The 12,984-nt window shown below is 35.5% G+C and overlaps 6 protein-coding genes across 6 annotated transcripts; 2 read left to right on the top strand and 4 right to left on the bottom strand.

The window, feature by feature from the left end:
• Positions 1–158: 158 nt before the first annotated feature.
• On the bottom strand, positions 159–1,904 carry FDP41_006718 (uncharacterized protein; the record flags this gene model as incomplete). Its single annotated transcript, XM_044710383.1, has 2 exons — positions 159–1,679; positions 1,812–1,904. 2 exons carry the CDS (start codon positions 1,902–1,904, stop codon positions 159–161), a joined length of 1,614 nt encoding a protein of 537 aa, XP_044558821.1.
• A 648-nt stretch (positions 1,905–2,552) lies between these two features.
• Positions 2,553–3,387, top strand: FDP41_006717 (uncharacterized protein; the record flags this gene model as incomplete). The annotated part of the gene is made up of 2 exons (XM_044710382.1): positions 2,553–2,697; positions 3,002–3,387. 2 exons carry the CDS (start codon positions 2,553–2,555, stop codon positions 3,385–3,387), a joined length of 531 nt encoding a protein of 176 aa, XP_044558820.1.
• Positions 3,388–3,487: 100 nt separating this feature from the next.
• FDP41_006716 (uncharacterized protein) lies at positions 3,488–5,431 on the bottom strand (the record flags this gene model as incomplete). Its single annotated transcript, XM_044710381.1, has 1 exon — positions 3,488–5,431. The coding sequence occupies one exon, from the start codon at positions 5,429–5,431 to the stop codon at positions 3,488–3,490; it is 1,944 nt and encodes a 647-aa protein (XP_044558819.1).
• A 206-nt stretch (positions 5,432–5,637) lies between these two features.
• FDP41_006715 (uncharacterized protein) lies at positions 5,638–9,312 on the top strand (the record flags this gene model as incomplete). The annotated part of the gene is made up of 1 exon (XM_044710380.1): positions 5,638–9,312. The coding sequence occupies one exon, from the start codon at positions 5,638–5,640 to the stop codon at positions 9,310–9,312; it is 3,675 nt and encodes a 1,224-aa protein (XP_044558818.1).
• Positions 9,313–9,337: 25 nt separating this feature from the next.
• On the bottom strand, positions 9,338–12,091 carry FDP41_006714 (uncharacterized protein; the record flags this gene model as incomplete). The annotated part of the gene is made up of 1 exon (XM_044710379.1): positions 9,338–12,091. The coding sequence occupies one exon, from the start codon at positions 12,089–12,091 to the stop codon at positions 9,338–9,340; it is 2,754 nt and encodes a 917-aa protein (XP_044558817.1).
• A 271-nt stretch (positions 12,092–12,362) lies between these two features.
• On the bottom strand, positions 12,363–12,920 carry FDP41_006713 (uncharacterized protein; the record flags this gene model as incomplete). The annotated part of the gene is made up of 2 exons (XM_044710378.1): positions 12,363–12,543; positions 12,595–12,920. The coding sequence occupies 2 exons, from the start codon at positions 12,918–12,920 to the stop codon at positions 12,363–12,365; spliced, it is 507 nt and encodes a 168-aa protein (XP_044558816.1).
• Positions 12,921–12,984: the final 64 nt, after the last annotated feature.

Below are 12,984 nucleotides of genomic sequence, written 5' to 3'. Positions count from 1 at the left end.
TCTTTGCTGGTTGTCCGAGCTCTGTGATTTCAAAACTGCCTTCGAAATCAAAAGACAAGGAATATATTCTTATTGTTGTACAAAATACAAACTTTGAGTAAAACATTGTTCAAGTCATTTGTTTTAAATTTCAAGAGTTAATTTAATAAATAATTTTTTTAGAATTGAGTGCTTTGGTTGATAATGACATCATCAATCTTCAAAATCATCTTTACAACTTGAGTAGCAAGTCTTAATTGTTGTTGCTTTCCTGCCAATGTTTCGAACACTCCTTGTTCCTTCATGTCTCTAGTACCTCTATTCATACAATCAACACCTAGACGTGGATTCTTCTTCTCCAATTGCTCAACCTTAACATTGGAGACACACTCAATGGAGTTATAACCACTGTTTTGAGCAAGAGCGAGAGGAACAAACTCCAATGCATCTGCAAAGGCTCTGATAGCATATTGGTCAACATTGGTAACCTTATCTGCTTCATCTTGTAATCTTAAGGAACAAGCCAACTCTGCTGAACCACCTCCATAAACAATTCTGTTATCTCTTACCAAGTTTCTAACCACACACAAAGCATCATGGATAGATCTCTTAGCTTCATCAATAATCATTCTGTTACCACCCCTGATAAATATAGTAACTGCTTTCGTGTTTGCACAATTCTCAATGAAAATCATCTTGTCTGAAGTGGTACCAAAAGTAACTTCTCGCACTCTACCTGCTGAACCGAGTTTTTCAGAGCTCAATTCTTCAAATCTTGGGATGATTCTACCACCAGTAGCAATAGCAATCAATTCAATCTCAACACCACCAACCCAACGAACTGCTGGAAGTTGATTTTGCAAAAGTAAGTGATTGGCCTCATCGTCAAATCCCCATTGGCAAATAATCAAGTTTGCTCCAGAGTCTTTACATCTCTTCACTTGATCGATGAAATAGTTTTGTTCAATCTCATATAAAGTATTGTACTTTTCAACAGTGTCAATTTCAACAGTTCCCTTGTTCTTTGTCTTTGGAGGTTCGAATGGGCAAGTCAAGATTGCAATCTTGGCATTTTCAATTTCTTTCACCATTTGAGGATGACTCATTTCCTTGTCGACAACAATACCGTCAACAAGTTGTGAATCCTCGAGTTTACCACCTGTCTTTCCTTCCACTTTGATTAAATCTAAATTGACGTCCTTTCTATCAATATCTGCAACACTCATAACAGCATCAACACACATCTTGGCAAACTTTTCTCTGAATTTGTTAATAATCTTAGAGTTCAAAGTAGTGGAAGCAGTCTTCAACAATGGTTCAAGATTATCTTTAGAAAATTCAAGTCTATCACAAATTCTTTCCAACTCTTCACAAGCAATATCAGCTGCCTTTTCATAACCATCAGAAATCTTTGTTGGGTGAATACCTCGATCGAGTAATTCCAAAGACTTTTCAAGTAAAGCTCCAGCTAATACAACAACACCAGTGGTACCATCTCCAATCTCATCATCTTGTGATTGTGAGAGTTCAACGAGGAGTTTTGCAACTTGGTGGTTGACTTGCATTTTCTCGAGAATAGTTGCACCGTCGTTAGTGACTGTAACATCACCATCGGGACTCACTAACATCTTATCCATACCCCTAGGCCCGAGAGATGTCTTTAGTGTATTTACAACTTTGATAGCTGAATAAATATTGGACTAAACAGCAAATGATGAGTGAATGGAGTTGTGGTTGTGTGGTCATGATGATGATGTGAGTGTTTTGTATAAGTATTTTGGAATAAAATTGTGTGATGAGAGATTACGTTTTGTAATAATCCTACAACCTACCTTTATAGCATCAACACCCTTTAGTCTTTGTTTCTTGTCTTGTTCTCGCAGGATGATGAATGGTCTGCCGAATTCGTCGTATACAAGGCTCATGTTGATGGTCGGGAGATGGATTTGTGAAGACTGAAAGGGATATTTTTTTGTTGTTGTAGGCAAGCTTTCCGAGCTTCGGTAGAGGCTTCCTTTCTCTACTGCTTCGGTTCCTTTGCTTTGTAAAAAAACAAAATGTCAGCCTCAAACAAGAATACGCTGTCTGAGCTGAGGAATCTTCTTCAAGAATTTCAAACGTGCAGTAAGTCAATTATATTTGTTTTTAGCAAAAGTCCTAAAATATTCTTGCATCAGGCGAAACTCTTGATGAAATAATTGAGAAGGAGAAGAAGTAAGTCCCTTCTTTCGTTTTGAGTAGCATCATTGAAATAATGTTGAAGGCTTCATCAATCTTCTTCCATAATGCAGTTTGGGATTCATCATTGCCAAATTCAAATAGAGAAATATTTGAGCGAAAAATTACCTCTTCGCAGGAGATACAACTCCAACGAAGGGTATTGCAACTCGGCAGCATCTTGCAAGAAGTAAATCTTTTTAGTACCATTTACTTTGGTTGTTCATCAAAAAGATCATCATGCACCCTTGATTGCTAGAGCTGTCCAATAAATTTTTGTAAACGCTCTGCTCGCTGAATGACGTGTTGTTGCTTTCAGCTCAAAATTTTTCAAAACAAAAATCAAAGCATAAAAAATGGCCACAAAACAACAATCAAAGAAGGAGGACGATAAAATTTTGAGTCAATTCGTGAAAGAAGCTAAAAGAGAAAGAACGATTGATACAAGCAAGAACTTTTTCTTTTACTTTGTAGCTTTGTTGACTACATTCTTACCATCATGTTAGTATTGCTTTTGTTTTTGCGATCGTGTTGTTTTTACCAATTTTTGATTTTTCTGGCACGTTCAATGGTTTTGGTGTTGACTTGTGTGCATCAATCTCTTGATTTGATCGAAATTGAAACAAACATCAACAAAATTATATAATGCCTTTCTCATCGTTCAACATTTTAACTACAACATTACCCATCAACAACAACCACAATTACACTCCTTGTCATCGTATCGCTGTACCATCATCATCACCATCATCAATACCATCATCAATAACAATAATAATTTCTTCTTCTTCTTTCCTAAACATAGATCTTTTCCAAGGAGTTTTGAATTTGGAATTTTCAGGAGCTACCATTGTTCTCTATCTTGCTGTTTCGAGCGCTTCAGCTTACTTCCTCTCTAAAGCCTATGTTTTCTACTATTTACGTAAGAAACCAGTTTTGAGTGATTCCTATGAAAAGGTTCTCTCTTCCTCAAAGGGAGCCATCAAGAAAGGATTGGGTGAAAAGGAAAAGTTGGCCGATTTGGGTGCTACCGGACATGCTTTGTTCATTTCCAATGTCATCTTCTTTGCAATTGCCTTGTTCTTGAGCTTCTACTCTTTGAAGAGGCTTGATGTCCGTATTAATTATATTGCTTCATTGACATTGGCTTCTTTGGCTACCAATTACATTTCAAAGCCAAGAAACAAGTAAATGTATTGATAGATGATACTATAAGTAGTCATTAGTATTAAACACTAAAGAAATTAAATTTATAAATTATATCATCATCTCGAGAATCAATGTTTTGGAATTATTCGTCTTCCTCTTCGGATTGTGGAGCTTTGTCTTCGTTGGTTGCCTCTTCTTCGGAATTTGGAGAGGTTGGTAGATTCTCATTGTTCGCCTCTTCTTCTTCATCTTCGTCCTCATCATCAATTCTCTTCTTCTTTGTTGAAGGTTGATGTTGTTCATCTGTTGCTGCTTCTTCGTCAATACCTAATCTGACTTCCTCTTCGGAATCTTCACCATTGCGTTGTTGAGCTTCTTCCATGTCTTGGTCGCCACCTTCTTCGTCCTCGTTAGATCTTGAACCCTTAGTGTATCCAGAAGAGCTTGAAGCTTTGGTTTGGAATTCATCCACACGTGACAACACATTTTGCATGTCTTCGAATGGAACATCTTCGTCCTCATTACCCTTGGCTGCCAATTTAACTTTTGTGAATACTCTACGTTTTCTCTTCTTTGCAACCACCTTAAAGTTAACTCCTTCCTTGATGAAGGTGTAAAAACATTTTGAGTTGTCTCTATCAAATTTCATGGCAACACATGGTTCAATTTCAGCTTGAGACATTTTGTCACGGGCAAGCAGACGGTTTGCCAATTTGAATCTTTGTTGATTCTCGGCAGACATATTCACACTACATAAATTCTTCTCATAGATTGTACCAGTGTATTCACGAACCATTTCAACAATATTTCCAACATTCTTTGAAGGGTCGAGAACAGCATCTTCATCTTGAGTAGAGGCAGATACCGGAACATAATATTGTGCACAATCTACAAATCTATCATCATTGGTCTTTTCAGAGTCAATAATATCTTCAGTTGGCCTAATAAGTAATAATGAATCACTTGCATCCTTAGGTGTTAACTCAGATTGATGTTTGCGACCTCTCTTTCCTAGCAAATAATGGTTATCACTTCCAAAGTTAACTGCTAAATAATTTGTATTCATTGTGTCCATATCAGGGAGAAGAGAGAAGCAAGCAACAGCTTTTGACTTTCCACCTCCAGGTAAAGTTTTGCAAAGAGTACCTGCAGCAAACATTTCATCCAATTGTTTTGCCTTCTCAAATCTAAGTTTTTCTTCTTCTCTTCGAGAAATGGTTCTTCCTTTGATTTTCACAACCTTTTCTTCGGTAGCCATCATTTCATCCTTTCCACCATATCCTTTCACAGCATTCTTATAGTTGATCATATCAACATAAGTTGGAGCCTTTAGCCATGATGGTCTTGCTGTTTCGAGTACTTGCTTTTCAGCTCCAATAGCCTCAGTTTTGGATTTCACAGGTTTTAGTAAAGCTTCATCCTCGGGATCTAGTTTGTTGCTGCCAGTGCTATTACTATATACAAATGGATTAATTAAATTAATATTAACACCCATAGTGGTTTCTGTCAATAACTCGAATTTGTGATTCTTTTCCAAAGATGTAGTGTTGTACTCAACAAGATTTGATAAGTCTTTTTCAACTGGATATTCCAAAATAACAGGATCTAATTGAATTTGAGGCAATCCTGTTTGAAATCTCATGTTACAAAGGAATGCACTTTTCATTTCTTTGAGAGGATGTTCAGATATTTTGACAATAGGTGCTTTCAATACACTAGATGATGTACTAGCTTGTTGATTGGATGATGAATGGTGGCCCTTACTTTTTGAATGATCTCTACTTGAAGAAGTTCGTCTTTTATCCTTGCCATGTCCTTGTTGATGATGATGGCGAGAAGCAGAGGATGAGCCTGATGAACGGTCTCTACCATCCGAGCGAGATGTCCTGCTAGAACTTGGTACGGAAGAACCATTATTGTTGGTATGTTGAGATCTATGATGGCTACTTGAACGGGATGATGATCCGCTGGTTGATGAAGATCGCTGATGATGGCTTGATGGAGCACCGCTGCCACTGATGCTTCTTGATGAGGAGGAAGCATGTGGTGCCGAATAGGCTTTGTAGTGGGTACTCGTGCTGCTCATTTTTTTTCTGTGTTGCATTTTGTTTCAATCACCAGAAGAGCTTTTGAGTGCGTGAAAAATTCACCCTCTTTTTAAAAGTGTAGTGGTTCATAGAATGCAACAAAGACAACAAGCAAATGGGCAGGTAATACTCGTGTGATTGTGTGGAATTGGATTTCATGATTTATTGTTTTTTATTATTTATAATTATATGAATAATTGAAAAAATGAGCAATACTGCCTCTTCGTTTCCTTTCCCAACACCTTTCATGATAACGAATAGAAATCATCAAACAACAACTCTTCCTCCTCAATATGGCTCAAATTTACCACATGCTCCACCTATGAGGATGATGATGCCATACCCACCTCTCAACACTCCTCCTATTCCGAAACTTTCTTCTGCAATAATGGACACAACAAACAATACAAGCCTTTTCTCTCAATATCACTCGTTCTTTGTGGTACTGTCAGATTTTAGTGTAGAGTTATTTTCTGAAGAAATCCGTTCTCTACGAAACAATCAAGCCTCCTCTGATGAAAAAGTTTCTACTTCTAAACATAGAGATGTCGCTTCTTTAAGAATGAATTTTGCAAATTACAAACAATTTATTACCTCAAATCAATCCTCTTGTAAGATCAACATGGATACATCCACTAACACTTCAGAGTCTAGCACTAACAATACTTACAAGTATGAATGGCCATCATTTAAACAACAGTTCTATTATCAAACTGGAATGATAGATTCATTGAAAAAGAGACAATTTGTGATACAATGTTTTGATTTTAATAATTTACCAATTGGAAATACTATTAATTTTAATCTATTATCGATCTGTACTGGAAATGTCCATCAAGAGAGTTTTATTTTGAACAATAATCAATACATTATTGGAAAAATTCAATTCAAATGCCAAATGAAACAATTTAGCGATGTTGAAGTTAATTTGAAAAATTTAAATATTATCTTGCCATCTACTTTTAACAAAGAAGAAACACAAGATTGTTACCTATCTTATGGCTTTACGAGTGGGGAGAACAACACTAATGGCTCTTTTAAATCATCACCAAATCCAAATCAATCCTTCCAATTAATTGTTCCATGGACATTACCATGGCATTTCATTCATGGAATGGCACCTCCAAATCCACAACTCTTGAAGCCAATGATGGACACTCAATTATCTTTGGTTTGGTATGAATTATCATCTATTTACTTGACACAAACATCACTGAAAGAATTATTAGAAAAGAATTTAGTGATAAGACTCATGAAAAAGAAAAGAGATGTATCCGTAGCAGAATTTTCTATTCCTTTAAGTTCAATTATCAAATCTGGAATTTTGAAAAATTCGCAATATCCATTTAGACAAAGCGAAGGCACACCTTCAACAGTTATTTCTGGTGTTGTTGAATTCAATAATTTACCCTTATTTATCCAACAAGAATCTCAACACATTAAGGAGGACATAACTCCAGAGAAGTCTGTAATCACGGACAACAGATTTAATCAATCATCATCATCACTACCTTATGGTGTAAATGTGCCTCAACTTTTCCAAACCACCACCACTACCACTAGTACTACAACGACCACCACATCAACGACAAGCACTTGGGATGAACAGCAGCAGCAACAGCTACTACTACCACCAAGAAAGGTCTTTTCTCCCGCACATATTGCTTCCACCAACAGCACAACTATGACCACTACTATTCCAACTCCTTCCTCAAGTAGTGATGATTTTCTTACACTCGATCAGACATCTTCCTATTCCACTGGACCTTCTCAGATTGTATTGGAATGTACATTTAAAGACATGCTTGATAGTGATGGACTCGGTATGACTCATACTCTCACGATTGAACAAGCAGTGCTTGCTACCAGCTCTGTTACAGTTCAACAATCACCATTTAAATATTTTGAAGTTCAAATTTTAGATGAAGGAGAATCTGGAAAATGCTCCATTGGCCTCATCTCAAAAAGTAACTCTAGTGAGAAGGAAATGTTTGGCAGTGCCACCAATACTGCTAACACTGCCAGTATTGAGCATGCAATGAACGTTGGATATTCTTCTATGGATGGATATTTATTTGGAAAGAGTCAAAACAATCGTTTCAGAAGAAGACCATTTGGTCCACAGTATCGATGTGGAGATGTGATTGGGTGTGGATTAATTTCCATTCCAAGAATTGTTGATGAACCTTACGGGTTTTCGAGTTCTGTTCCTTCTCAACGCTATCAACAAGTTGCATATTTTACGCGGAATGGAAAGCTTGTAGGATTTGCTCCTTATCAAGTTGAAGAAAAGGATTTAGCGTTTGCAATTGTATTAAGATCTAAATATATGAAGGTATATGTAAATTTTGGACAAGAGAAACAACCATTCCAATTTGATATCCACCAAGCAGATGTTTTGTACTTTAATCAAAAGTTGCAACAGTACGCTAATGTGTCAAGTGGTAGTGAAAAATCTATTAACATTGGAGTTGATTATTTCAATAGAGTATTTATTCAGAATACGTTTAACAATAAGAATGTGTTCACAACGAACCCAATGCATACCATTCTTATGGAGGATTACGTTATGCAAAAAGTTCATAACAAATCAAAGACTAAGCAATTACCAACAAGCAAATTGCAAGAAATTAATCAGAAATTGATTAATACCATAACTAATCCTGTAACAATCAAATACAAGACTCCTCGTAAAAATAGTGAGAAAGAAGAGAAGGTCAAATGGAATGGTATTGAGTCGAATAGAGTTTTGTTATCACTGTTGAATATTCCAAAATCCTCCTTTTCCCCTAATGAATTTGCTAATGTAGTCAATTATGGACAATTTGTCATCGATTACCACCTAACACCAGAAGGTTATAATGAATCTATTCAATTTAATGTAACTCCTACATTAGTGGCCATTAGAGCATTGGAGGCTCTTCAATTATCAAAAGGAATGAAATTCTTAGAAGTTGGAAGCGGATGTGGATATGTCACTGCATTGGTATCATTTATTGTAGGTGAAGACGGATTTTGTACTGGAGTTGATATTGATGAAAATGTTATTGGATTTGCCAAACAAAAACTATTCGAGTTTAGTACGAGTTCACATGGATGCCAATATGCCTCCCAAATGTGTGAAATAGAATTTATCAAAAAGAATATTCTATTACCAAAGAGCCTTAATATTCCCATACTTTCTTGTGAAAATTATGATGCTATATTCTGTGGATTAGAAATTACAACAGATACTTTAAAGTATTTTGAGAACGTGATCAAAATGAATGGAAAGCTAGTTGCAGCTCTTCCTGACAAGTGTTTATATCTTTTCGAATTTATTGGAGATGATAATTGGAAGAGAACTAAATTAATGAAGAATTGTGATTTACCAATTGTAGTTTTGCCATCTACAGATGATATTGACTTTGAAAAGAGAGAACGAATTAGAGAATATGTGAACAACAATTTTTATTTCTCCAAAAAGGACATTGATTTGGCTTTGGATACTTTGGGAATGGACAATCTGGTGAACATTTGTCAATTCTTGATGCTCTACTCAGATCCCGCACTTAGAGCAACAGAAACTTCATTGGATCAAATTGTTCATGCTTTGAAGTTGTTTGAAACTCCTTGCAACACCAACCTTCCCGTGCAACAACACATTCTTCTCTTTCCTGTTCAAGCACACTTTTACTTAGTGCATGCTAGAAATTTGAGTAACTTCTTCCAACTACCCCTCAACTTTGTCGAAGATTGCTTGGTGAAATATCAGTGTAACATGATGCAGCTCAATCCAATTCTCGAACAGATATCTAAACAAAAACTGTCATCATCCTTCTGGGACGAAGATGAAGAAGAGAAAGTATGTCTTGAATTGCTGAGCAAGTTTGCAAAATAATTAATTGAACCCAAGTGTTCTACTGTTAAATTTTGGATTTGAGTGGAAATCTATTTTGAAGTTCTTTGACCAATTCGTGATACATGTCTATTTGGTCCTTATCTTTAACAATAAATTTCAGCTGGGTCAGATATTTGCTCTTTTTTGCGAATAAATCTTTCATGAGTTGTCCATCCATAAATTTAGGTGTTTCAATCTTTAAATATTCCAAGTTTGTACAATCTCTAAACACAGTGTAAACTGTAGACTTGGAATAAATATCAGAAATTTCTGAATAATCGGAAGTTGTTGAAGTTTGTGTTGTAGTGGGAAAAAGAGGAGCTATGGATTGAATGAAATTATCAGGGAAGGGCGAATCCGTTTGTAATGAGATTTTCCTAATCGAGGTCATTAAAAACAAATAGGCAATCCACAGACTGTTGTCAAACACACAATGCCGCAATGTCAAATTTTTGAGTTGATGTTTGTAATATGTGAATAAGTGTGCAAAGCATTTCTTCTTCTTAAAGTTTGACCATTTGAGAGTTATTAAATGTGGACAATTTTTTCCTAATTCCTCTACCAATTCAGGAGCTACCGATGAATCGTGTTTGTGACAATGTAATAAATTTAAAACCTTCAAGTTGTGAAAACCTAGTCTATTAAACACATGATGTCTCAAATAATCCAATTTCACAATTCTTGTCGTTGAGAGATTCAATGTTTCTACACAAGTCAAGAGTAGATGTGATTCATCATGATTTGTTAATGCTAATGGAAATGCATGATTCATGATACTTGTTAAAAATTGTGGTTCATTTTGATCCACATTGTTCTTTGACGCAATTCCAATTAAGAGATCGCGTAAATTGTGTATTCCTTTCAAATCTAAACTGTCCAATTGATTTTGTGACATTTTACATTGGAGATTCACACTTGAAGAAGACTTGGGTGAAGAATCATTGGTTACTATGGGATAGCATCGAAGTGTCAAACTCACAAGAGATATCAAGTTTGAAAAATCTAAATTAGTTTCCAAACATGTTGGTTCAATAATTTCTAATGTGTGTAATTCTTTAAATCCATGATCATGATTACCACCACCAACTAGACATTCATGAATCGCTCGAGAATAGGGTAGTTTCACAATTGCTAACTTTTCTAACTTTCCTTCTCTTCTAAGAGCTGTGAAAAGTTTCACTAATGGCTTGTCACTACTCACTAATGAAGAATCTTTTTCTAAATGTAATCTTCTCAAGGACCTAAAGATTCCTTCTTCATTGAGCTGAGAAGAGGAAGGAATGGGTGTTAATTGTTCAATCAACGAGTCACAGGTGTTTGGTGAGGGAATATTCTTATTGAGAGAAATGATTAATTTTAAATCCGCGAGATTTTTGAGTTTGGAAATTTGATCCAATCCAGATTTTAGATTCGAGCTCGAATTGAAAACAGTCATGTGAAGTTTTGATAGAGAAGAACATAGAGGCATTAGAGAATTGGTCAGATCAGGCGAAATTCCATAATTTTCTAAACTTAAAAATTTCACACATTCTTTCGATTGTAAATGATTGAAAATATAATTGTTGATCTCAGAGGAATGTGATCCTTCTAAAGAAATATTTTCCAAATATAGTACATTGGTGCCTCGTCTGTTACGAGTCGTGATGTGATCAAACGAGAATTCACTTGAAGGATTAATTTTGATATCACATCTCTTAATACCTCTCAAATAAATAAAAAATAATAAATCCGAATGCATCACAGGAATCTTTCTCTCTTCTTCCTTCTCTAGATGTAACGTATCTTGAATTAATGTTGTGACACGTGTTCGATGCAAGTGTTCGTAATGTTCATCGGAACGAATTAAAAACCTTCGATTGCTTTTAGCTCCACCCACAACAAGTTGACCGTTGAGAGAGTTTTCAAAAGAGTTGTTGAGTGAATCTCTATGCATTGACCCATTTTGGTCAAAAATGGAAGGATAAGGAATTTTCCATTCCAAGTAATTAATATCAATAGTTCCAAACATGAAATTAAAAGTATCCAAATGATGCAACCAAAGGATCATTTGATAATAATGTTTGTGTTTGGATTGTTCTCTATTGACAAAATCTTGATCAATCGTTAAAGAGAAATTCTTAAATAAAATCGAAACAACACCATTTGTGTAGAAATTATTTTTAGAATCATTTTCATTGATCTGAACGTCTAAACTGTGACTGGTCTGTTCATTCAATGAATTGGATGATTGATCTAATTGTTGTTGTGATTGTGGTTGTTGTGGTTGTTGTTGTTGTTGATTGGTGGTGGTGGTGGTGGGAATGAATTGTCTTGCTGAAGAAGGAGAGTCAAGAAGAGCTGAAGAAGGAGTGTTCGACATGTCTCTTTTAAATTTCCCAAATAATAATTTCATCATCAAGGTGTTTACATTTTTGTTATTTCTAAATTTGTGATAAATCATTCTCACAATAATGGTAAAATAATTTCTCAAATCTAAAATATAAAAATCATTCAAGATTTTCAAAACGATGGATTTAGGTAACTTGCCAAGTTGATCAATAAAATTTGGAGGATGAACATTAGAGGCTTGATCTTTTCTTCCAACCAAGGATTCAAATAAATCCCAACTTGCGGATGATGTAGAAGTTTCCGATGAATAGAATGTTGAGAGACCATCATCATCCGTTTCGCTTGGTTGAGAGAAAAATTTGAAGAATGAGGAGACTTGTTTGTTGGATGGTTGTGGTGGTGGTGGTGGTGGCGATTGAGTGGTGTGAAGATGGTTGTGAGGATGTGACATTTTTTTTCCTTGACAAGATTGACAAGATTGGTCACACTTCGTATGTACACCTAATGTGTATCTGTATGCATGTACGTGACCATCTTGGATTAGTTTTGAGTGAGTGTAACATGGTGAGTGACATTTCTACTTGTCCTTCCACCCCATCTAGATGAATGGTTCGTTTTATTAATTTCAAAACTAATGAATCTTTTTTTTTACAATTTAGTTCGTAAATATATTAGTAAAATAAGCACATGCTCTGGTCATTGAGAAGACTATTTTGTTCATATTAAACTTTATCATCATGGAAAAACCATCGTGTTTGTTTTGGACTTTTTGTGCATGTCATGACATAGGTATCATTGTCTTTGGGTCTCTTCTTCTCAGTTGCTGAACTCAACATGGATTGTATCGATAAACAGATCGTTTGAATATTCATCACAGGACTCCAACCATCATATAACACATTTCTAAACACAGAATGGAAATTCAATTTGTGAATAATTTTGTTGATGACTTACAGACAAATATGACCATTGGAATAAACATGTTCATGAATGGGCGTTTTTGGTGGAATAAAAACAACCTCGGGACTTGACAAGGGATAATCATTTGAAAAAGTAAATCGGAGTAGAAATTCTTCACCTTCATAGATTGTTCCTTTTGCACCAAAAAGTGTACAATAGATGGTTTCAAGATTATCAATAGGTTGTTGAAGGAAGATGTCAATTCCCATTCCCGATTGTTGTCGGAGAGCTGTGTTTCCATTTTGTAAATCTTTTTGGTTTTTTTCTTGCTCGTTAATGAGCCTTTGAATTTCTCTCTGAATTCTCTTGATGTGCAACATTTTGGTTGTCGTCGTTCTCGTTCAATCCAAGAGTAAAATTGAAAAGAATTGTTGTGATTCAAGC

The sequence above is a fragment of the Naegleria fowleri genome, assembly GCF_008403515.1.
Source record: "Naegleria fowleri strain ATCC 30894 chromosome Unknown tig53, whole genome shotgun sequence".
Lineage (NCBI taxonomy): Eukaryota > Heterolobosea > Eutetramitea > Acrasida > Naegleriidae > Naegleria > Naegleria fowleri.
This window is presented reverse-complemented; position numbering and strand designations above follow the sequence as displayed.